Source organism: Microplitis demolitor, chromosome 7 (assembly GCF_026212275.2).
Source record: "Microplitis demolitor isolate Queensland-Clemson2020A chromosome 7, iyMicDemo2.1a, whole genome shotgun sequence".
NCBI classification, from domain to species: Eukaryota; Metazoa; Arthropoda; class Insecta; order Hymenoptera; family Braconidae; genus Microplitis; species Microplitis demolitor.
The window spans coordinates 11,074,171-11,099,374 of NC_068551.1; the positions used below are offsets into that span (position 1 = coordinate 11,074,171).

General features: G+C 30.0%; 1 protein-coding gene across 2 annotated transcripts in view; it reads left to right on the plus strand.

Moving 5' to 3' along the window:
* Positions 1-25,204, plus strand: part of LOC103574845 (band 4.1-like protein 4) — a 97,135-nt gene that overhangs the window by 37,389 nt on the left and 34,542 nt on the right. For both annotated transcript variants that reach the window (XM_053740364.1, XM_053740365.1), the window contains exons 3-5: positions 12,534-12,638; positions 13,006-13,145; positions 13,626-13,723. In XM_053740364.1, coding sequence (XP_053596339.1) covers positions 12,534-12,638; positions 13,006-13,145; positions 13,626-13,723 — 343 coding nt within the window. The remainder of the gene's footprint in view (positions 1-12,533; positions 12,639-13,005; positions 13,146-13,625; positions 13,724-25,204) is intronic.

Here is a 25,204-nt window from a genome sequence, read left to right on the forward strand (position 1 = left end):
CTAACCACGATAAATAAAATATACTAATGTGATTAATAATATTTCCTATATTTTCAATAGCGGTTCAACATTACAATCTAAATATAGTAATTTTTACCCATATTTTTTAGTAAAAATTACTATATTTTTTTCTCCGTGTAGAAAATTGAAAACATCAATTTTCACAGATAGTTATTTTCACTTACATTTTTTTGTTTGAGTAAGAATTGTGTGAACCAATAAAATAAAATAAAAAAAATTACATTTTGCACATTTTCAATGATGTTAAATGCAGAAGCGAACAAAAAATAAAACCATAGTTTTTACAATTTCCTATTTCATCAGCGTAAATCTGGCAAAATTGCAGGATACTGACAGTATTATTATCACAAAAACAACAATTTCATTATTATAACATTATCGTATGATAGTTTTTATACAGCATTTTATTGGTAAATGTTCGGCATTTTTACAGTTTTTTTACAGCATTTTTTTGGTAAAAGTTCGGTATTGTTATAGTTTTTTTGCAGCATTTCTTCAGTAAAAGTTCGGCATTTTTATAGTAATATTACTGTAGTATTCTGGTAATTCTACAGCATAAGTACAGAAAGTATATGGCATAACTACAGGAAAAAAACTGGCCAATATAACCATATTAATACCAAATTATTACGGTAAATTTACGGCATGTGCATCAATGCCGAAAGTTTACGGCATTTTTACGGCATTCTCAAAACCGCGAGGGCCCGATTATTTACCTGACCGGGCTCTTTTGCCGGGGCCATCTCAAAACGCATTACATTCTTATCGGGCTAATAACCGGGGTGATTTCTCGGGTCCTTATTTCAAATCGGGCAAATTATATGAAGCCTGGTCAGGTACCCGGAATCGTTTCTACCAGGGTAAAAGAAATTCAATTATAAATAAACTTAGAAACTTAGTATGGCGAATATATCGCTAGAATTCTTTATATTTTTTTATAGATTTCTACCCTATTGTTTTATCAGTATTTGCGCGCTCGTTAGGTTCCAAGATTAAAGTGAAGTTCAATCACTGCAGGATCATAGGGCTGAGTTTTTAGGCTCGTTCCCAACTTTCCCCCATGGTCATGCGTTAAGGTGATAATTAGTCATGTGATCATGGCACTATGACTCTAGTTTTAGGTCGGTAACGCGACGATAGCAGGGAAACCGTAAGGCTGAGGACGACGAAGACAATCTGCATTGTCTCAATTTTTGCGCTTAAATCAAAAAATTTTCACTTGTTTCAAGAGTTTATATGACTTAAAGTAAGAGCTATTTTTTTTTAAGCAAGACACATTTTTTTGTAGCAATATTGCATTTTCTTGTTTAAAGTAAATACAATTTTTCGGAACAAGTAGACTTTTCATGTAAGTATTTTTATATGCTCCGACCAAGAAAACAAAAGTTGCTTAAGCCAAGAGAAAAAATTTCTTGGGAGAAAAGATAGATATGGAGAAGAGGAAAGTCACCAGTGCTAGGCAGCAGCAGCGGGAGTAGTTCAGTGCTCGCCACGAGATCGCGCCCAACCAGCAGAGAGACAAGTACATTTTTGGATTATACTATTCGCTCTGAGTGAAGCCATAGTAGGGGAAATCAAATTGACTGAAGCGTTTGCAGTGGTTACTTTCGGAGTTACGGGAGGCTATGATTACTGAAATTGTAAGCAAGCACACGTGAAAGTATTTATTTTGTTATTATTTAATTATTTATATTTCATTTTGACTTTTTCCTTAGTATCATATTTTGACTTTGATATGAATTTCAAACAACTTAACCTAAATGCTTACTGCAATCTTTTTTATTTTTTATCATTATACTTACTTATTGATGGTCCGTTTAGCTAAAAAACAAAACTGCAATTACTATAAAACTGTCACATATTTTTTACAACTTTTTTTTTTACTATTATTTATAATATTTATTTATTTTTATGTTTCTTGCTATTGACATACGTATAAAAACATACTCTGACAGCCTCCCGTAGTTCATACTTTGTCTGGCGCTGCAGTCACACTCATAGCGAATAGTATATTCTAGAGTACACCATGACCTTAATATTTACCATTAAGGGTTACTTGAATAATTTTTCGCGAAAAAAGGAAATACGTTTCAGATAAAAAAAAAAAAAATCGACACGTCAACCTTTCGGAGGGAGAATCTAGGCCAGTAAATAAAGCATTTAACCTCGCACTAAATTTCTGATCCAATTTTATTTTTTTTTTTTAGGTTAAGGGTTCATTACTGACCATAAAATCACAAAATACAGATCCAGATGGAGCTTCGATCGTAATCTTGAAAGAAAGTTTTTGGCTCATATCTCGAAAACTATACACTTTAGGGCAAACGTTATTGATACCATTATTGTAGAGAATAAAATTTTGCATTTTTGTTTTGTGTAAACTTTTTTGTAAAACTTACCGTTTACGATTTATGGTCCATTTAATGAACCAGTTTTTCTATTTCAGCCGATAACTTTTAAAATATTGGATTAATTGATGAAATGCATCTGTCCATTTTTAAAGATCATTTTATTCTCAACAACTTTTGCTTAAATTTTTTTTTTCTAGTGTCCATACTTTTTCGGCTATAGGACGTTTAATGTTGGATCACCGGGTGTAAGGTCGAAAATCTCAAGGTATGCATAGTCTAATGGTAAAAATTTAACAAATAAATTAAAAAAAATATTCCGATTGTTTATGCACAACAATCAAAAGTTCATTGTGTTACTTGCAATACACGGAAAAAAATAATTGGTAAAAGTTACCAATTAACAACTGGTTTCCTGTATTTTCTGTAAAAATTCCAAGTAACAACCCTCAAAAGTAGTTTTTTTTGCCCACTGAAATCGGTCAGTAGAACCGAAATAATCCATTGCAGCTACCGATTATTTCAATATCGGGTACTGAAATTTAATCGGTAGCTGTTATTGAAAATCAATCGGTAAGAGCTACCAATTACGTACGGTAGCTGTTACCGAAAATTAATAGTAGCAGGTGCCCATTCGTAACTGGTAGCTGCTATCTATCAATTTTCGGTAACAGCTACTGATTATTTCGGTATCGGGTATAGGTAGCAGCTACAAATGACGAGTCGTTAGCTGTTATCTAAAACTATTTAGTAGCAGCTACACGGAGAGAAAATTATAGTAACAGTTACAATATATTATGGGAATGGTTCCCATACTGCATGGTAACTGGTTTTTTTGAAATGTTGATTATAGGAACGGCACCCATATATATTATGGTAACCATTCCTATAATTATGGATATAATTCCCATACGGTATCGGAATAGTTCCTATGGAATTATGGTAATCGTTACTATGTACCTATGGTAATGGTTACTATAATATTATGTTAATCGTTACCATAATATTATAGGAACAGTTACCATAATATTATGGGAATGGTTACCATAATATTATGGGAATGGTTACCATAATATTATGGAATGGTTACCATAATATTATGGAATGGTTACTATAATATTATGGGAATGGTTACCATAATATTATGGTAATGGTTACCATAATGATTAGAAATCATAAAAATTTTTTTTTTTCTATTGAATTTTGCAGTGTAAATTATTATGAAGTTATTTATTATTATTATTTACAAATTAATTTTTATCTGACCAAAAATAATATTTTATTGTAATATAGTTTCACAAAAAGATTAAATATACAAAAAAAAACGCTTATTAAAAAAAAATTATTATAATTTCTAAATATTATGGTAACCATACCCATAATATTATAGTAACCGTTCCCATAATATTATGGTAATAATTCCCATACATTATGGGAATGATTACCATAATATTATGGTAACCATTACCATATACGCTTAGGAACTGTTACAATGTGGTTATAGGATTGGTTCCTATTTGCTTATGGGAACTATTCCTATGAGTATGGTAATCATTACCATGATTCTTTCACATGCGATATGGGAACTGTTACCATAATGATAGGAATTGTTACCGTATTTATGGAAACCTTCCCAAAAAGTATGGGTCTATATCCCATAATCCCAAGTAATCATTACCATAACGGTGTGGGATGATATTTCATAAACGTACTAAGAACAGTTCCTTTAATTTTTTCTCCGTGTACCGATTAAATTTTAGTGCCCAATACTGAAATAATCGGTAGCTGCAATGGATTATTTCGGTTCTACTGACCGGTTTCAGTGGACAAAAAAAACTACTTTTGAGGGATGTTACTTGGAATTTTTACAGGAAATACAGGAAACCGGTTGTTAATCGGTACACTGATAGAAGGATTTATTTGAGAGTAATAAACTAGATTTATTAAAACTCTTGTGAGAAGCTTCTTTGAGACAAATAAATATTTATTAATAGTTAACAAATAATTCTTTAGCGAATATTATCGATAGATGGCTACATACAATCATATGTAGTTGGATATATTAGCATGAGACTAACTGGATAGTAATAAGCGTTGCCATACGACTATATTTTATATAAAATATAAAAATTATTTTAAATAATTGTTTGTTAATTATTTTATGAAAAAAATTTTTTCATTATAATATATTCGTTATCTTCCTACTTGAAATAAATTTTTTAAAATATTGTTATTATTTATATTATAAGAGAATTAGGTTGTATATTCAAATACGTTAAATTTCGTCAAATAAATGAATTATTAAATATTAATAAATCATTCATTATACAATAATAAATATTTTTTTGGTGCAAGAAAATACGCTCTAACAAATAATTTGTTGACTGTCAATAAATATTTATTTGAGCCTGTTCATTAATAAACCATTTATTAAATATTAACAAATCTTATTTAATCCAAAGAAATCCTTCTATCAGTGTCACTTCTACCGATTATCTTTTTCTGTGTACTGCAAGTAACAAAATGAACTTTTTATTGTTGTGCATAAACAATCGGGATATTTTCTTTAATTTATTTGTTAAATTTTTACCATCAGACTATGCATGCCTTGAGATTTTCGACCTTACATCCGGTGGTTCAACATTGAACGTCCTGTAGCTCAAAAAGTATGGACATTAGAAAAAAAAGTTTGAAACAAAAGTTGCAGAGAAGAAAGTGATCTTTAAAAATGAATAGATGAATTTCATCGATTATTCGAATATTTTAAAAGTTATCGGCCGAAATAGAAAAACTGGTTCATTAAATGGACCATAAATCATAAACGGTAAGTTTTACAAAAAAGTTTACACAAAACAAAAATGCAAAATTTTATTCTCTACAATAATGGTATCAATAACTTTTACCTTAAAGTGCATAGTTTCCGAGATATGAGTAAAAAACTTTCTTTCAAGATTACGATCGAAGCTCCATCTGGATCTGTGAGCATTTTGTGATTTTATGGTCAGTATTAAACCCTTAATCTAAAAAAAAAAAAAAAAATTGGATCGAAAATTTAGTGTGAGGTTGACCAAAAAAAACGGCTTTATTTACTGGCCTAATACATTTCTGACTGAGAAAAGTTTTCCTTTTTTATTAAAGAAGCAAACTTTTGGAGCAAGAAATTTTTTTTCTCGGGCCAAGAGATTTTTTCTTGGCCCGAGGGTTTTTTTTTTTTTTCATTCAAGACGTCTATTCTTTGGAGCAAGAAATATTTTTTCTTGTGGCAAGAAAATGTTTCTTGGCAGTAAATTTTTTTTCATTCCAAACGTTAATTTTTTTGAAGTGAGATGACTTATTTTCTGTAGCCAATAATTTTTTTCTTTAAACCAAGAAATTTTCAATTTCACTTCAAAAATAAATTATTTTGAAGCAAGAGAATTTACTGTCTTGATCGAACCAAAAAAGAGTTTTCGAATCAAGTTTTTCATTTTTATTGAATCAAGAAAGAAAATTCGAAAGTTTATAATTTTCTTGAATCAAGTTAACTGTTTTTTCTGTGCGTAAAATAAAGCATCATTATTATTAGAAAAGAAAAAAAAAATTTGTCTAAAATGATTAAAAATAGCATAGGTATTTTTTATTCCGCTATACAAATTTGCCTCTTTTTTTCTCTATAGATACTTGGTTGAAGGTACAGAGTTTGTTATAATCTGAAAAAAGTTATAGTCAAATGCGAAATGAATCGCATCTCATTCATCACCTTCACAGTTACATCCATGGTTTTTACTCACTAGTTTGCATTTTTCTTCTTTCATGTTCCACTATTTTATTTGCGTAAAACATCAGGCTTCAACCTCGCCCCAACCTTCAACCTGTATAATGTACCCTATGCTTATAAACTTTTGCTCGAGGCTAAATCAGCCGACACAGGAGAAACAACTTCTCGAGTAGGTAGAGAACCAGTAGAAAAATCAAAATTACTTAATGGACTAGCTTATGGACGCGAGATTATATATATATATATATATATATATATATATATATATATATACATATATATGTGGGTGTGTGTGCGTGTATGTTAGAATTCTGCTTTCGAATAACTTCGCAGAAAGACCACTGTATCATCGACACATTAAAGACAATGCTACACATTATAGTTTTTTTTATACTTTTGAAAAACATTTTACACTATTACTAAAAACAATTTTATATTGTCAAGATCACTTTGGTTGCGTTTTGCGCTCTTTCATTATAAGATACACGAAAATTACTACCGATCGCTTATCTTTTTCTTTCTTTTTGCTGTATACTAATATATTAGTATAGATTCATAGGTGTATTATTTCTAATATTTTTATGAATTATCTCAAAACATTTTTAGTTCTTTGTTCTTAACACTTTAATTGAATTATTATAAATAAATTTTAATTCTTAAAAATTACTGGCCTGCATTTTTACAATAGACACAAGAACTATAATTATTTATAAAATCGGTATTTTCACTGTTAATGAACGTATATATTTGCAGATATAAATATATTTAAATAAACTTTTTTTTCTGTTAATTTGATGGTACGTAAAGTAAAATATGTTGTATATTAGAGATGTGCGAATAACGTTCGAATCGAATATTACTATTTGAATATTCAACCTGTATTTTAAATATGAACCTTTTTAACTTACGTGATAGATTAAGAAAATTTTTTACAATAATTTACCAATAATTCGAGTCATAAAAAATTGTTAACTGTTCGATATAAATATATATACATGTATATATATATGTATATATATGTGTATTTAAATTTATATATATATTTTAGGGAGTAGCGATTCCCACGACGTAGGTTCGTTGCTGGGGGCTGAAACGGAGCAAGAAATAGCTAAATAAACGGTTGCCCGTACGCATAAAGGATATACACGAAGCAAACGAAAGATAGCCTTAGGGATAGGCCGTGGCTGATAGTCCAACACATGCGAGCCGAAGATGATTGCTTGTCTACCTGTATGCCACCTATATATAACCACTGACGTCTTAGAGTTGCCGCAGGCTAGTACAGCTCACCCATCACTTTTTCTCTTCCACTCATTCTTGACAACATGTATGTTACTTTCATTATGCCAGCTCTTGTTTTATTTATTTTCCGATCAACTTCTCGACCTTGTGTAGTGTCTATATCCGTTCTATAGTATATGATTGTAAGCTGAGCTCATAATTTCACTCCATATCACATTCACTTGCTGACAAGCCTTGGCACGTGCGTTTACTCAATCTAATAATAATTTTATTCTAAATCATAAAACTTAAAAAATCAAATCTAATTGTATTTTACGCGGGAGCAAAAATAATTATCGTATGAGTGATATTTCTAAATTTTGGTCCGTTCAGTATTTACGTTGATTTGGTAGTAAGGCGATTGATTATGGTTGATGTCAGGAATATAATGTCGGAAAATTGCCATTCAATGAGGCAACCAGCAACCAGAACCTTCGCATTCCATCATAAGGATACACGTTTACATGCCGGGTTCGTGGATAAGCGTGACTCTTACCGACAGTTACGAATAATATATAATTTCTTATTATAATTCTTTAATCGTCCAGATATTCCAAAGAGGTCTCATATGCTCATCGATGTTTTTAAAAATATCTTGTTAATTTTTTTTTGTTTTTTTTTTTTTGTTGCAAATTAAAATATTCAAATTATTTTTACTTTTAGAACAAACCAGTCATAAAATTAGGGAAAAAATCTGGGCATCGGTTGGCCCTGTGGGCCAGCCCCGGAACTTCCCGCTGTTTTCGAGCTCAAAGAGCTCGAATGGTTGGTGTGAATACATTTTCGAGCTCGAAAATACCTTTGTTTCCCTTTTTTTTATGAGCTTTTCAAGCTCAAAAGGGTTACGTTTTATATTAAAATAGAAAAATTTAGAATTCAAAATAATTAATAAATAAGCGTTTTTTACATATTTATTCACAATTATGTTCAATAATTAGCTCAAAAATAAGTTTACGTGATATGTTGTATCTGTATCGTATAAGTATATCGTGATACGAGCGAACATGATGATTTTTAAGCAGTCACTTCCAATGACTTACATAAAGAAGAACATATTAGTTTTGAGTTATGTTGTTCAGTAATTATGATGTTATTCAATGAAAAAAGCAGATACAGATTTTACATTTATTATTCCGTCAACGATATTTTTCGAACAGATTATCCGATTGAGACGTTCTTGGCGGCAATCGAAAACTTTTATTGCGTTCTAGAGCTGATTAGATTTTGGAATTGATTGATCTGACAGTTTTCAAAATATCCAAAAAAAAAAAACGAAAAAAAAATTTAACGCTTAACAATGTACAAAAGGTTTAAATTAATTTACTCTATCCATACAGCTGAGAAAAATTCGCAAAAAACAATTTTTTTTAATGCTGAAACCCCTAGTCCCCCCGTGATGATGAAAAATAATTGTAATTTTTTTGTTGTCGAGTCACCAAAAATTGACTGACAATTGTTCATCAACTGACTTCAAAAAATTTTTGATCAATTTTATACAAAATGTATATCACTTAACACTACACTGTAAAAAATTTGCAGAGTGAAATTCACTCCGGAGAGGAGTTTTAAAAATAGAATTAATAAAATATAACTCCACTAAATATAATCGAAGTAAAAACTCGCGTATTACATTACTGATCAGCTGATACGCACACATTCACACACACACACACCCGCAAATTGGCACACATACCCGAACACACACCCACACACACACGCACATTTGCGCACACCCGAACACACGCGCGCAAACATTCGCAAACGCGCACATATCGTCGGTTCTAGGATAACCGTAATTAAATGAAATTTGATTTGTTATTAGATAATGATAAGAACAAGATCTAATGAAATTTTGAAAGAGCTATAGATAAACGCAATAAAATTTGGATTTTCATACATTTAACATCGTATATATATCGCATAGATTAAAATGCAAAGAAGAGAAATAAATTTTATATTTATGTAAAGATGAATACTACACGGAGAAAAAATTAAAGGAACTGTTCCTAGTACGTTTATGAAATATCATCCCATACCGTTATGGTAATGATTACTAAGGATTATGGGATATAGACCCATACTTTTTGGGAAGGTTTCCATAAATATGGTAACAATTCCTATCATTATGGTAACAGCTCCCATATCGCATGTGAAAGAATCATGGTAATGATTACCATACTCATAGGAATAGTTCCCATAAGCAAATAGGAACCAATCCTATAACCACATTGTAACAGTTCCTATCATATTATGGGAATGGTTACCATAATATTATGGGAATGGTTACCATAATATTATAGGAACAGTTACCATAATATTATGGGAATGGTTACCATAATATTATAGGAACAGTTACCATAATATTATGGGAATGGTTACCATAATATTATAGGAACAGTTACCATAATATTATGGGAATGGTTACCATAATATTATGGGAATAGTTACCATAATATTATGGGAATTATTACCATAATTTTATGGGAATGGTTACCATTTTATTGTAATATAGTTTCACAAAAAGATTAAATATACAAAAAAAATGCTTATTACAAACAAAAATTATTATAATTTCTAAATATTATGGTAACCATACCCATAATATTATGGTAACCATTCCCATAATATTATGGTAACTGTTCCTATAATATTATGGTAACCATTCCCATAATATTATAGTAACTGTTCCTATAATATTATGGTAACCATTCCCATAATATTATGGTAACCATTCCTATAATATTATGGTAACCATTCCCATAATATTATGGTAACTATTCCCATAATATTAAGGTAACCATTCCCATAATATTGTGGTAACCATTCCCATAATATTATGGTAACTATTCCCATAATATTATGGTAACTATTCCCATAATATTATGGTAACTGTTCCTATAATATTATGGTAACCATTCCCATAATATTATAGTAACTGTTCCTATAATATTATGGTAACCATTCCCATAATATTATGGTAACCATTCCTATAATATTATGGTAACCATTCCCATAATATTATGGTAACTATTCCCATAATATTAAGGTAACCATTCCCATAATATTGTGGTAACCATTCCCATAATATTATGGTAACTATTCCCATAATATTATGGTAACTATTCCCATAATATTATGGTTACCATTCCCATAATATTATGGTAACCATTTTCATAATATTATAGTAACCATTCCCATAATATTATAGTAACCATTACCATACGTACATAGTAACGATTACCATAATTCCATAGGTACTATTCCGATACCGTATGGGAATTATATCCATAATTATAGGAATGGTTACCATAATATATATGGGTGCCGTTCCTATAATCAACATTTAAAAAAAACCAGTTACCATGCAGTATGGGAACCATTCCCATAATATATTGTAACTGTTACTATAATTTTCTCTCCGTGTATTAATTACTTAATGATGACCATAAAATAATATCTTTACAAAGTTTGTGAATGAATGTTTGTTTTGTATCACTTAAAATGCTGTCAACTTAATTATAATACTTACGTTATGTTTCCGACAATGTCGAGAGAATCAGGGCATAGACCTTTTATCCTGATTGTGCACTACCAAACTGCATGCACTCACGTATATTATGTACTTGGAAGCGTATATATACCTCGTCTGCAGTTACACGTGAGGAAGCTCTGTGTCGGTCAGGCAATAAGAAGAGGGTGTAAGATAAAAGAAAAGAACAAGTATAAGAGCAAAAAAAAGTATAAAAAAGCGAAAACAATGCGTTTCACGAAAGAACTATAATATTCTGAGCGACGTATTTTTGCACTTTTGAAATATTTTTTTTCAACCACTGCTATTATTGTAAAAATTTTATAATTTTTTTTTTTGTGCTTTTATATATTTAAATATTTTATAATACAATTCGATGCTCGTGCCAGTCTGTCATTAATGATTTACATTAAAAAATAATTTTTTGACCGTCAAGTTTGCGAAGATGTAGTCTGTAGTTGTTATTAAAAACCACAAGCAATAAACATTGTTACAATGTATTTTTAGTTCCACTGAAAGTTCTTTTCACCACTCTGAGCTTGGGGCTCTCACTCAACGACTCTTTCTTGGCAACTTAACTTTTACTTGAACGACGCATTGTCATTGACCCCGAAAGAAAGGAACAGAGACCGAGTAATATAGTATCAAATAATAAAAAAAGAGACGGAGAAGATAACATACTTGAAGAAGTCAAGTGTCTGAAGAGTTGGGAGAAGGTATTTAAGAGTCGAAATATATGTTTTGAAACGATACGATGTATGGGTAGATATTATATACTTTAAATTGATTGAGTTCAATTACATGCATATATATTGGCTATATCGATTAGTGTATTGTATAACGTTAATATTCTTTAACACGTATTATTTAATTTTGAAATAATAAAGAATTAAATAAGTCTTTTATTGAGATATTTATTTGCTATGCGTGACAGTAAGGCATTATTATTTCGACCTTCTGGTAAATTTTACTGATCATTTCAATCTTGCATGGCTAAAGAAATTCTCATAACAAGCAACAATTTGCTGTGAATGAAACGACTCCTAATTATTGAGGGAACGAAATTCCTTTCTCAAAAATTCTTATGTTTTTTTTAAATTATCTGTATACCCGATCCACGATGAAAGATCAATCTCTCTAGTGTACGCATAGGGCGGAGCCACGAGTCGAGATGGTTCTTTCCTATGCTTTTTCTTCAAGATATCATTGTAATTTTTTTTCTTTGTTTTTCTCTACTTGGAACAATTACCTTGCGCACTGTTGTATTGTGATTTTAAAAGTGTATACATGTCTATAGTTTATAACCAGAGCAGTCCTTCCTAGTATTAAGCTTCAGTGCATTTACTGAAAAAACGTTGTCCGTGTCAGTGTACATGCATTACAGGGAGAAAACAAATGGACATTATAGACGCCTGATTCCAGTGAGAAACAGGAAACGACCGATTTCAATCTCGACCAAGCCTCATTCGGCTTTGTCACGCTTCTGCATCAAGGACAAATTATCAAATATTTTTATTTTTAACTTACTATAGCGATCGTTAAATTGATAATTTATTCTTCTATAAAAAATCGTTTGTTTTTTTTTTTACAATTACAGGGTTCAAATTTGGGACAAGAATTGTTGGACCGTGTTTTCCGTCATTTAAATCTTTTGGAGACAGCTTACTTCGGATTACGGTACTTAGATCACGAAAATCAAATGGTAAGATGATAATTAAATATTGATATAAAAAATTTTAAATAATAATATAAATGTTCAATCGACAATGAAAACGACTATTTAATTGCCTTATCCTAATGGCAGTCTTTCAAATTGAATTTACCCCTTCAAATTGATTCCTGTGATCGTAAATCCTTGCCGGCTTATAAAATGGCACGTTGTCGATAACTTCAAAACGCCCGCGGGGTACTTGACATCCGGGGTGGGGATCATCGAGTAACGGAAAACTTTAGATTCGCGTAATTTCCGCTTGGTCCACACCATCTGCAAAAGAACATTTATCATTCTCTCAACACCTTTATTAAACTCATATACAAATGTATATTAATTTAAATGAATTTTTTTACAGCAATGGCTAGATCCAAGTAAAAAAATTGGCAAGCAATTGAAAATTCGTAAAAATGATACGACACAAGATGCTCATACGCTCTATTTTGGGGTTAAATTTTATGCCGCTGATCCTTGCAAGCTTCTTGAAGAAATTACAAGGTGAGAAAAATACGCACATACACACGTTACTTATATTGGTAACTTTTTCAGTTAGCATAAGAAATAAAAAAATATAAATAAAGAAAGCAAGAAAGAATGCGATTTATGCAGGATTGTAATAGGCCTCCAGCAATCTTCTAACTTTTCAAACTCGCCCACTGCTTACCAACCCGCAGGACTCCTGAAGTCGTTTCCAAAACCCAGCAATTAACGGACCGCACCAATTATCCCCAGCGTAAAAGGGGTAAATTATAGAGTATCTTCAGTCCATGGCTTTGAATTCATTGCTTCAGATCTCTTTCCACGCGACCCGTGAATCATGTACGATGCCTCGGGCTCCAACAAACCTTAATAGCAGAGAAGCCATTAATACTGGTTCAGTTTTTCGAGGGCTCCATCAATCGATTTTTGACTATTCTCAATAATTGTTTTTCGTGAGAAAAATTTATTTAACTATATTTATTTATTATTATATTACAGGTATCAATTCTTCTTACAAGTCAAACAGGATATTTTCCAAGGCAGGTTACCAGTCCCATTTGATCTTGCTGCTGAATTAGGTGCTTATGTAGTACAATGTAAGTATATATCCGTGCCTGTGGGTACATATTTGTAATCCATAACTTATTAGTTACTTGATTTAGATGGTTCTTGTGGTAAGTGAAAAGTTTTATTGCAACTTAGATTTTTTATTTAGCGAACATTTTAGCACAGAATGTTATTTTTAAGACGCGTTTTCATTTGTTTCTCTATTTGCACTCAACTGGATAAACGGTACTATCTCTGTTACACTTGTACATTAAATAGGAACTTTGTCTAAGCTTTTCTCGTAAACAAATGGAAGTTATCAAAAATTTCAAGTGCACTTCGCTAGTTCGTAGAGTAAAGCATCGGGTCTGTGTCTTTATTTTGCGTTTAGAGCTTTTATTTCAGAGAAAAGCTGGGACAAAATTATCTGAAAACCGTTCTTAAGATTTTTTTAGTTCGAAGAAAGTTTTATCTGACACTGAACGAAAAAAATTCAAGGAATCAAAAAATCAAGCGCCAATAAAGCACACTCAGCGCTTCGCGCTTGATGTCGCTGAAACTAGCCGACAAAACTAGCAGATCAGTCTGAGAGGTATTCCAAAACTTGACGCAACTGTACCAAACGTGGTTTTTTCTAGTGATGACTTCGGACCTGAATCGAACGGAAAATTTGCTATGATTTATATTTTTTAAAAATTATAAAAGTCAGCGATAAAGTTTAACAAATACTTTTTTTTAAATAATTTTTAAAAAATTATGTGTTACATTATTGTCAATACATGTTTGAGCCCTTTAAACTCAACAATAACTTCAAGTCATTTTGTATTGTCAAGCTCTTCGAGCTCGAAAAAATTCAAGTCTCGTATTAATCTCCAAGAATTCGAGAAATTGAAAATAATCAACGAGGATCGTTTCTTCACGTTTCGCTTACAATGACGCTTATTAAACTCAATGATTTTAGACAGATATTAATAGAAATGATCAGTATATAGAGTCACATGAGCTTTGAATAAAACGAAAGCGTTAATACATAGAACACCCAGAAAAAAATGTCAAAAAAGTGATTTTTTTAAATTTGTGTTGACGATATTATTGAAACTAACGAACCGACTGCAATAAATTATGTAGTAAGACACTCTTGGACGATTAATCCCAGTTCAATGTTTGAGGTAGCATCCGATGCAGCTTATTATAGAGCTTTAGAGCTGATTCGATTTTAAAATTGATGAATATAATAGTTTCCAAAATGTTAGAGAAAAACGAAAGAAAACAATGTTTTTTTAAATCTTTCGTTGACATTATCTCTTAAACGGATTATCCGATAGAGACGTTTTTGGCAGCAATCGAAATCGTTTATTAACTTCTAGAGTTAATTAGATTAATCTAATTTTGGAATTGCCCGAGAAAAAATGTTTATATATAATCATACATAATTATATATAACTATATATGATCATATATAATTATATATAATCTGGTATATATATATCCATATAGAATTATATATGATGATATATGATCATATATAATACAATATTTAAACAGAGAAAGTCATATGTAGCGTCATATATAATTATATATGATTATATATAATACTATTCCGAGAAATTTTTTTCATATAGAATCATATATAATTATATATAATCTTATATGTATCCATATATAACTGTATACAATTATATATGAATATACATAATTATGTATGATTATATATAATGCAATATTTCAACGGAGAGTGTCATATGTAGCTCCATATATAATTATATATGATTATATATAATACTATTCCGAGAAAATTTTCTTATATATAATCATATATAATTATATATAATCTTATACATATACCCATATTAAATTGTATACAATCATTAGGATGTTTCAAAAAAAAAAGAATTTTTTATTTCATGGCATTCAAAAATTGAACGTACCTAGTTTTTCAATCGGTTGAATTTCATATAATTTTGTGAAATTATTTAATGTTTCCCAAAATTTTATATAAGTTTTTTTAAATTTCACATCACAACAGAAAATTAAAAAGTTGGAAGAAACTTAATAAAATTTTATATAATTATCATCGAGGTCGACAAATATTGTTTTTATAAAATTTCATATAAGTTCATAGTGTTTTTTTTTAATTTTGTATTTAGCATTTCACTCTAAATACATCAATTAAGCACAAGACTTAAACTCTCGTGATGTGGACCATTGATGAACGTTTAGAACTACCAGCCAAGAGAAACCGTGTTCGAACCCAGCAGACGTCCAGGATTTTTTCATCATTTACTGCTATCAATTCTTGTTTCCGAATTTGTAATGCGTTCGCGCGGTAATAACCAAATCAAAAATTCGGTATTCAATTTTGTTTGTTTGTTTTTTTTTTTTTTAATATTTTTTAATTATACATAACTCGATAATACATAATCACATATGAAAAATGGCCAAATATAATTATATATAGTTATATAGAATTATATACAATTATATATAATTATATATGATTATATTTGGCCATTTTTCATATATGTCTATATATAATCGAGTTATACATAATTTTATATGATTATACACTAACGCAAAAAATTAAAGGAACAGAAAAATTTTACAAATTTTTTAGTAATTTTTGGAAGGCTGTAACTTTGTGAAAAATAATCGTATCGAGATTTTAAAGAAAAAATTTTATAGCTTGAAATCTCTAGTTTCGGTGCATTTTTATTAAAATTTTTTAAAAGGTCTGGTTATTACGCTAACATAAAAAATACCGCGAAACAAAAAATTTCTAAATTTTTTTTTTTTTCCTAAGAGCCCACGGACCGTGGAAAAATTTTGTCAACTAAATCAATGCATAGGTCATTTGGCGAATTTATTCAGCTTCAATTTGGCTTTTTTTTAACCTCGTAGGACAATTTATCGCAGAGATATCAGCCTTCGAACAAAAAATGTTCCTTTTGGCTTTGATCATCGATATTTCAGGTACCAATGATTGCACAGTAAATTTGAGGGCGGCGTTAAAAACTTGAATAAATTCTCTGCAAGACCCGTTCATCATTTCTTGGAAAAAACTATTTTTTTTATTTTTAACAGCCTTCAGAAGTAAGTACAAAAAAATAACTTTTTTTGGTTTTTTAGTAAAGCAACCGCTACTCTGCAAACATCGATAAAAAAAATATTGTTGCCAGGGACTTTTTTAGCTTAATGTACCTCCAATAACCCTACAAATTTTTAAATTGATCTATCGAGCCGGTTTTTGTGGGTGATCGATTAAAGTTTTGCTAAACAATTAAAGGAACAAGTTTTGTTCCTTTAATTGTGTAATCATTATCAAAATGAAAAAATAATTTTTTTTCACTTTTTATTCATTTTTGCATTGGTAACTCAGAAATAGTGAGGGAAAGAGCAAAAAAAAACGAAAAATTTCCAAAAAATGTCAAATAAAATCAAATAAATCAAAAAAATTAAAATTTGTTTTTTGGGGTGGAAAATTTTTTTTTTTACATTTTTAGGAAATTTTTCGTTTTTTAACTCTTTCCCTCACATTTACTGAGTTACCAATGCAAAAATGAAAAAAAAAGTAAAGAAAAAATTATTTTTTTATTTTGATTATGATTACACAATTAAAGGAACAAAACTTGTTCCTTTAATTGTTTAGCAAAACTTTGATCGATCACCCCCAAAAAACGGCTCGATAGATCAATCTAAAAATTTATCGGGTTATTAGGGGTACATTAAGCTAAAAAAGTCCCTGGCAACAATATTATTTTTATCGATATTTTCAGAGTAGCGGTTGCTTTACTAAAAAACCAAAAAAAGTCATTTTTGTGTACATACTTCTGAAGGGTGTTGAAAATAAAAAAAAATAGTTTCTTCCAAGAAATGATGAACGGGTCTTGTAGAGAATTTATTCAAGTTTTTAGCGCTACCCTCAAATTTACTGTGCAATCAATGGTAACTGAAATATTGATGATCAAAGCCAAAAGGATCATTTTTTGTTCGAAGGCTGATATCTCTGCGACAAATTGTTCTACGAGGTTAAAACAAAAGCTAAATTGAAGCTGAATAAATTTGCCAAATGACCTATGCATTGGTTTAGTTAAAAAAAATTTTCCACGGTCCGTGGGCTCTTTGGAAAAAAAAAAAAATTTAGAAATTTTTTGTTTCGCGGTATTTTTCATGTTAGCGTAATAACCAGACCTTTTAAAAGATTTTGATAAAAATGCACCGAAACAAGAGATTTCAAGCTATAAAATGCTTTCTTTAAAATTTCGATACAATTATTTTTCACAAAGTTACAGCCTTCCAAAAATTACTAAAAAATTAATAAAATTTTTCTGTCCCTTTAATTTTTTGCGTTAGTGTATATAAAAATTTTTTCTCGGATGAACGATTTGACACACAGACAAAAAAATTAACTTGGTTCAAGTATATTATTTTCTTCAAAATATCATTCTTGTTTTAAAACATTTTAACTTTTCAATTAAAAAAAAATTTAATCTTAAATAAATAAATCATTACTCTTCAATGGAGAATAAAAATTTTTCTTTCAAAAATTTTACTCTTGAAAGTGGCATTTTTTGTTTTCTAACAAGATGCATACTTATTTCTGTCAAGAATTTGTTTCTTCTGTTTTGAGGCCGATAATATTGACTCAGAATGGTACTGACTTAGTTTGAGTATGGCGCATTTTGTAAATCAGGATGTTATTATACTTGATTCAAAAATATACAAATATGTATATTTTTCACAATTAGTAATCAGTTTATTACTACAATAGTTACTCATAGGGGAGGGCGGGGCAGAGTAGGCCCCTCAAAATTTTCTATACGTCAATAAATTCGGGCGGATAATAAGCTTATTGAAATTTCTTATGTAATGAGGGATAAAATAGACCACCAAAATTGTTCATTAAATATAATTCATCAAAAAAATTAAAGATAGGGGAGCCTGGGATACGACGGCCCCCTTAAGCCGGTTTTTTCTTTTTGTGGCTTTTAACCATCACATTCGTTTATTTGCCGTCTATTTCGAAAGAATCAGTCGAAATTTTGCAAAAAATCGAAAAAAAAAATTTTTTTCTTGGTCACGACGGCCCCCTGCCTAAAAAATTATAAAAAAAAAACTTTTTTTTTAGTTTTCGTCAAGTTATGGCCTCTTTAATGCTTTTATCATATTTAAGGCCAATATGTAATATGTGGGGTAAAATGGACCACTCGAAAAAATAATTTTAACGAAAAAATTTTTTATTTTTTTATATTTCGTTACAATTTTTTTTTTCGAGTGGTCCATTTTGCCCCGCATATCACATATTTGCCTAGAATATGATAATAACATTACAGAGGTCATAACTTGACAGAAAATAAAAAAAAGAAATTTTTTTCCTAATTTTGGAGGGGGGCCCACTCTGCCCCTGATTTTCGATTTTTTAATTTTAATCGACGCAGCATAATGAAGTGAAAATAAGTATCAAGGGTCTAAAAATGAGTAAACGCGATGAAAAAATTAACGATATTATAATTATTTTCCTTCAGAGGCCCACTCTGCCCCACCCTCCCCTACTAATTTTTGATTCGGAAGTTAAATGCATATTTTTGTTTGTAAAAAAATTAATTTATGCTAGAAATTTAAATTATTTTTTTTTTTTTTTTAATGACCACATTTTCAATAATAGGAAATTCAAGGTTACCCAGTAAATAAACATTGACAAATAAATACATTTACTGTGAAAATCTTTAAAGTTTGAACACAGTAATTATTTACCATTTTAGGTATTGTGCATGATAATGAAATTTGTTCATGTTTTTATACATGAAACAAAAAAAAATTGGTGATGGTCTACATTCAGAGCTCCATCTATTTTTATCAAGCAAAAATCCAAAAATGGACGAATCACTATGAATCAAGTTTTATTCTTCAGCGTTTGTCGAGGGATTGAAGATACCTGTGCTTAATTAGGTATTTTATAAGCCACAGTAAGTTATAAATGTATACTAAAGGTATAAATTGTGCTTGATTTAGCTGTTGAGGTCATTATTTTTCAGTTTTGGGCTGCACTGCACTAAATGACATAATTTTCTTATAATTCTATGTACTAACTCTTAAGTCAACCATCAAAACTTAAGATATATGCCTGTTCGCCATAATGTGTGTAGTTTCGTCCTAAGTACGTTAACGGACTCATCTGTAAGGCCATGTTAACGTCCTCTTGCCTTAGACTACATCTGTTACTAGTACGCGCCGGCGTAAAACAGTGTTGTGGGCTTTCAGTCAGACACTATACTAGCAAAGGGAGGCGGATACCGTCCAAACTACTTGCAACAAAATGTTAGGTCAGCTGTTGTACACCGTAAAAGTATTGAAATAACACAAAATATGCCGATTTTCCATTATTGCAAGAGTTAAAAAACTATTTTTTTTCAACCTTTAGTTAGACCTTTCTATCGCCACCGTCTTTCTTACGGTATTATATAAAATTACTTATATGTATTAGAGAAATTTAATTTAATTTTTGAAAATTAGTATGATTTTATGTTATTTTTATCAATTTTGTACACTTTAGTTACAAGGGCTGGATAGATATCTAGTGTTAGAGACAGAAACACATGCAGAAAATTTAATCCGCCATGTAGCTGAACAGTTGAAAAAATTCAACTATAGATATTTGATGTGCAAGCAATTGGAACTTTGAAAAATTTGTGAAGCCCCACTTATAGACCAATACCAAAAAATTACTAACCGCGAGATTTATGTTTTGATGTTCAAATTGTGAACCCACAATTCACAACTAACTACAACTAACCGAGAAAAAGAATAAATGTCACAAGTCACAAGCAAATACGCTGTACTCATCAAGGCACCACCTGGCGTCGAAATTTTTACTTCACCCAAGTAAATCTGTTACTTGGTTTGAGATTTTAGTTAGTTAGATTTATTGTGTAAAAAAAACGTACTTTTGAACCAAGTATAAACAAATCTTGATTTAAGAATCCTGAAACTCCTTGAGCTAAGAAAAAAATTCTTGAAGCAAAAAAAAATGGCATTTTTCAAACTAGTTTTCTTAGTCCAAGAATATCTTACTTGAATCAAGTTAACTTTTTTTCTGTTCATTTTTCGAAATATTCGAAAAAAAACACTCTTTTTTCGTTTTTTTTTTTAAATATCTTTGTTCTAATAATAATTAAATAAGTACATGCCAGGACTGATTGGTGGTTGGGATGTTTGAAAAATACGCATATTTAAAAATATAACAATATTTTTATTTGTCACAGCACATAATATCACTGGGTTACAAAATTAAATCGTTGATTTAATTAATTAATACTGTTAACTGTTTGAGCTCATGAATACGTATTAGTTGAGTAAGAATTAGAGAAATGAGCTCGAGTAATTAATTAAAATAATTAATTTGAATATATTCTAACACTTAGTTGATTGCAAAAATGTCATTATAATAAGTAACATAAAATCAGAGGTTACCGAGCGAAGTTAATAGTTGAATACTCTAATAACTATTTTTAATAGCACAAAATGCATAAATATTTGAGTACATTGAGTTCTAATAATAATGATCACTAAATTTAATTGAGTTGAATGAGCTTGTAATAAATTACACTGAATTGAATTTATTTGTTGAACAGGTGGTAGCATGATTGCAGAGACTACCAAGCGAAAATTTACTTTTAGTTTTATAAAAATATTGAGCATAATGATAATTAAAATAATTATAATATTGAATCTTTTATTTATTGGAACAATTGTTATAATTATTTATTTAATAAATAGGCACCTGTAATGGTTTCCTTCGAAGTAACCCCTTCAGAAACGTGGTCGTTGATCACCTGAATTCTTGAGTTTTTAAATATGTTATTTTATGAGCTCTGGTGCCCAAAATTACAAAAATGATTACATTTTTCTCGAGCTCAATGATCGCTTGATTTAATTAAATTATTATTTCAATTTATTACTTGGAGATGAGCACAAAATTATACGATTAAATAAAACACGTGTTTTTATTTGAATGTATATTGCGAAAGTTAATGGCGGCCGTCTTTTCCACACGAGGTAGGAAACAGTCGATGCGCATGCGCCACACTGCGCATGATCAAGTTTAAATTTATAGACTAGGCCCCAGTAGGTGTTACTTCTATCTGTCGGAAGTGCATTTTCATTTGAATTCAAATGTAGTTGTGATTACACAGCAACCTCAAAATTTATTTGATTAAATGATTTCAAATTTACAGGAAATCTAAGTTTAACCCTGTTTAGAAAATCCCATAGAATCCAATAGATTCTCATAAATTTCCATAGAGATTTTATAAGAGTGAATGAGTTCTAAGAGAAGTGCTAGAGTTAAATATAAAACCTTATACATACAGCTATAAGAATCTATTAGATTTTTTAAGCAGGGAAACGAACTCTTTCGAATGCTGCAAGGACCATCTATGTCGGTTAGTTTAGTAAAAAAATATGAGAGGTTTAGGACCTCAAAACGTTGACCGAAACCAATAACTTCCCGAATTTTTGAAAATTTTCAATTGTCTTAGCAGGAAGTAAAAAATGTACCAATGTAAAGAGGATATTCCAATAAACAAGTTCAATATAATTTAAAATCTTTTTGTTTAGTACCTATATTATTAAGAAACAGTTGATCGAAAAAATTTTTCTGGACGTCAATTAGTCTATTTATTGGAGTATCCGGATGTAAACACGATATCTCGCGAACCATTCATTGGATCGACTTGTATTTTTTTTATTTTGTTTGAAATTTCGTCCAGATCATCCCTTGCGTTATTCACTATATCGAATTGAAAGTTTTCAATACAGAGAAAAAACGCTAGACTTATTAATAACCGCACCCGCTTCAGTAGGATTCGAACCCGGGACCTTTCGTACGAGAGACCGACGCTTTGACAATTAGGATATGCAACCGACAGTTTCAACGAAGTTTAGTTGTGCTACGTAAGATTGAAAGAATATAATCACTTTCGAAAAAGCAAAATATAATGATATTGGTTAATTGATTATTGTTATCACAGTAAAAACTGGTTGATTGAAATTCGATGTGTACACGGAGAGAAAATTATGGTAACTGTTCCTAGTACGTTTATGAAATATCATCCCATACCGTTATGGTAATGATTACTTGGGATTATGGGATATAGACCCATACTTTCTGGGAAGTTTCCATAAGTATGGGAACAATTCCTACCATTATGGTAACAGTTTCCATATCGCATGTGAAAGAATCATGGTAATGATTACCATACTCATAGGAATAGTTCCCACAAGCAAATAGTAACCGATCCTATAACCACATTGTAATGGTTCCTAAGTGTGTATGGCAACTATTCCTATAATATAATGGTAATGGTTACCATAATATTATGGTAATCATTCCCACAATGTATGGAAATTATTACCATGATATTATGTAAACCGTTACCATAATATTATGGTAACAATTACCATAATATTATGGGAATAGTTACCATAATAGTATGGGAATGGTTATCATAATATCATGGGAATGATTACCATAATGGTATGGGAATGGTTACGATAATATCATGGGAATGGTTACCATAATATCATGGTAATAATTTCCATAATATTTAGAAATTATAATAATTTTTTTTTTGTAAGAAGCGATTTTTTTGTATATTACAAAATTTTAAATATGTGAAAAAAACGCTTATTACAAAAAAAAAAAAATTTATTATAATTTCTAAATATTATGGGAATTATTACCATGATATTATGGTAACCATTCCCATGATATTATGGTAACTTTTATCATAGTTACATGGTAACGATTACCATGATTGCATAGAAACTATTCCGATACCATATGGGAATTATACCCATAATTATAGGAATGATTACCATAATATATATGGGTGCCGTTCCTATAATCAACATTTGAAAAAAAACCGGTTACCATGCAGTATGTGAACCATTCCCATAATATATTGTAACTGTTACCATAATTTTCTGACCGTGTATGATATCGAGATGTATGAAATTTTTATGTTCACTTTTATGTATGATCATATATTATTATATATGTCTCTTTGTAGTTATAAATAGTCATATATACAATTTTAGATGCATAAAATTTTCATGTTTACTTTTATGTATGACCATATATTATTATATATACCTATATATAGTTAAATATGGTCATATACAGAATTCGAGATGCATAAAATTTTCATGTTCACTTTTATGTATGATCATATATTATTATATATACCTATATGTAGTTATAAATGGTTATATATAGAATTTGAGATGCATAAAATTTTTATGTTCACTTTTATGTATGCCCATATATCATTATATATACCTTTATATAGTTATATATATTCATATATAGAAACAATCGAAAATTATATACTCACATGTATCGTCATATATGTCCCATATATGGACATATATGATCTATATATGACCATATATATATCGTTTTTCCTGGGTGAGATAAAAACTGTTGACGACATCTAGTAGAGCACTTAATTTAAATAAAAATTTATTTTATTTAGTGTGTAGTAAAACACAAAAATAACCTACTAAGCACAAGTCCCTGAGTGTTTTCTTCGTACAACTAACAGAAAAAAAAGTTGTGAAGCTTGAAACAATATTGAATTGAAAAACAACGTCTACACGGTTTTAAAGATAATTGCCAGATTTTATTGCGTGTCTATGTTTCTACGGTGAATCTATATACTAAGTATAATCAGTCCGGTGTTTCAAAATGATTTCTGAGATCATACTTATTTTCCGTATAAATTTCGAAAGAAATATACTTTTTGTAAGAATTAAAATTTTTTTTCTTTCTGTGTTTTTAAATGAAAAAAAAAGTTCTGTTTTGAAAGTGAGGAAAATTTTTGTCATGAATTGAAAAGAAAACTTACAGATGGCAGTAGCTCAAATGAAAAAACCTATATTTCTGTCAAAAAACTTACTTATAATAAAACCATGAAGTTATACTATTTAATATAGGTCAAAGCTTCAGAACTTTTTAACTTCCCTCTACTCTCTAAAAATGAATCAGTGAAATTCACTTCGAATTAGTGAATATTCATTGGGAAACAGCTACAAGTATACCACTGGTTGAATTAGTGGTATACTTATAGCTGTAGAAATAGTGACTATCTACTGATTTGCAGTGAATTTCACTAATTCATTTTTAGAGGGTAAGAAAACTGAAAATTTTCAAACATTCGGGAAGTTATTGGTTTCGGACGGATTTTCGAAAACCGAATTTCTATCAGATTTTGACGTTTTGAGGTTCTAGGAAGCTATTCTGACTAATTTCAAGATGATGTCCGAATGTATGGACGTATGTATATAAATATCTGTAACTTTCAAACGAATAAACCGATGTTGATCATCAAGGTGACATTCGACGCGGCTTGCGAATATCTTAAAGCTGAAAAAAAATTAAACTTGATCGGTAGGGCTCGTTCAGAGATATTCCAAAAATAAACTTTTTTCAAAAATGCTTTTTTTCGATAACTTTTTATGTTCTCGATAGATTG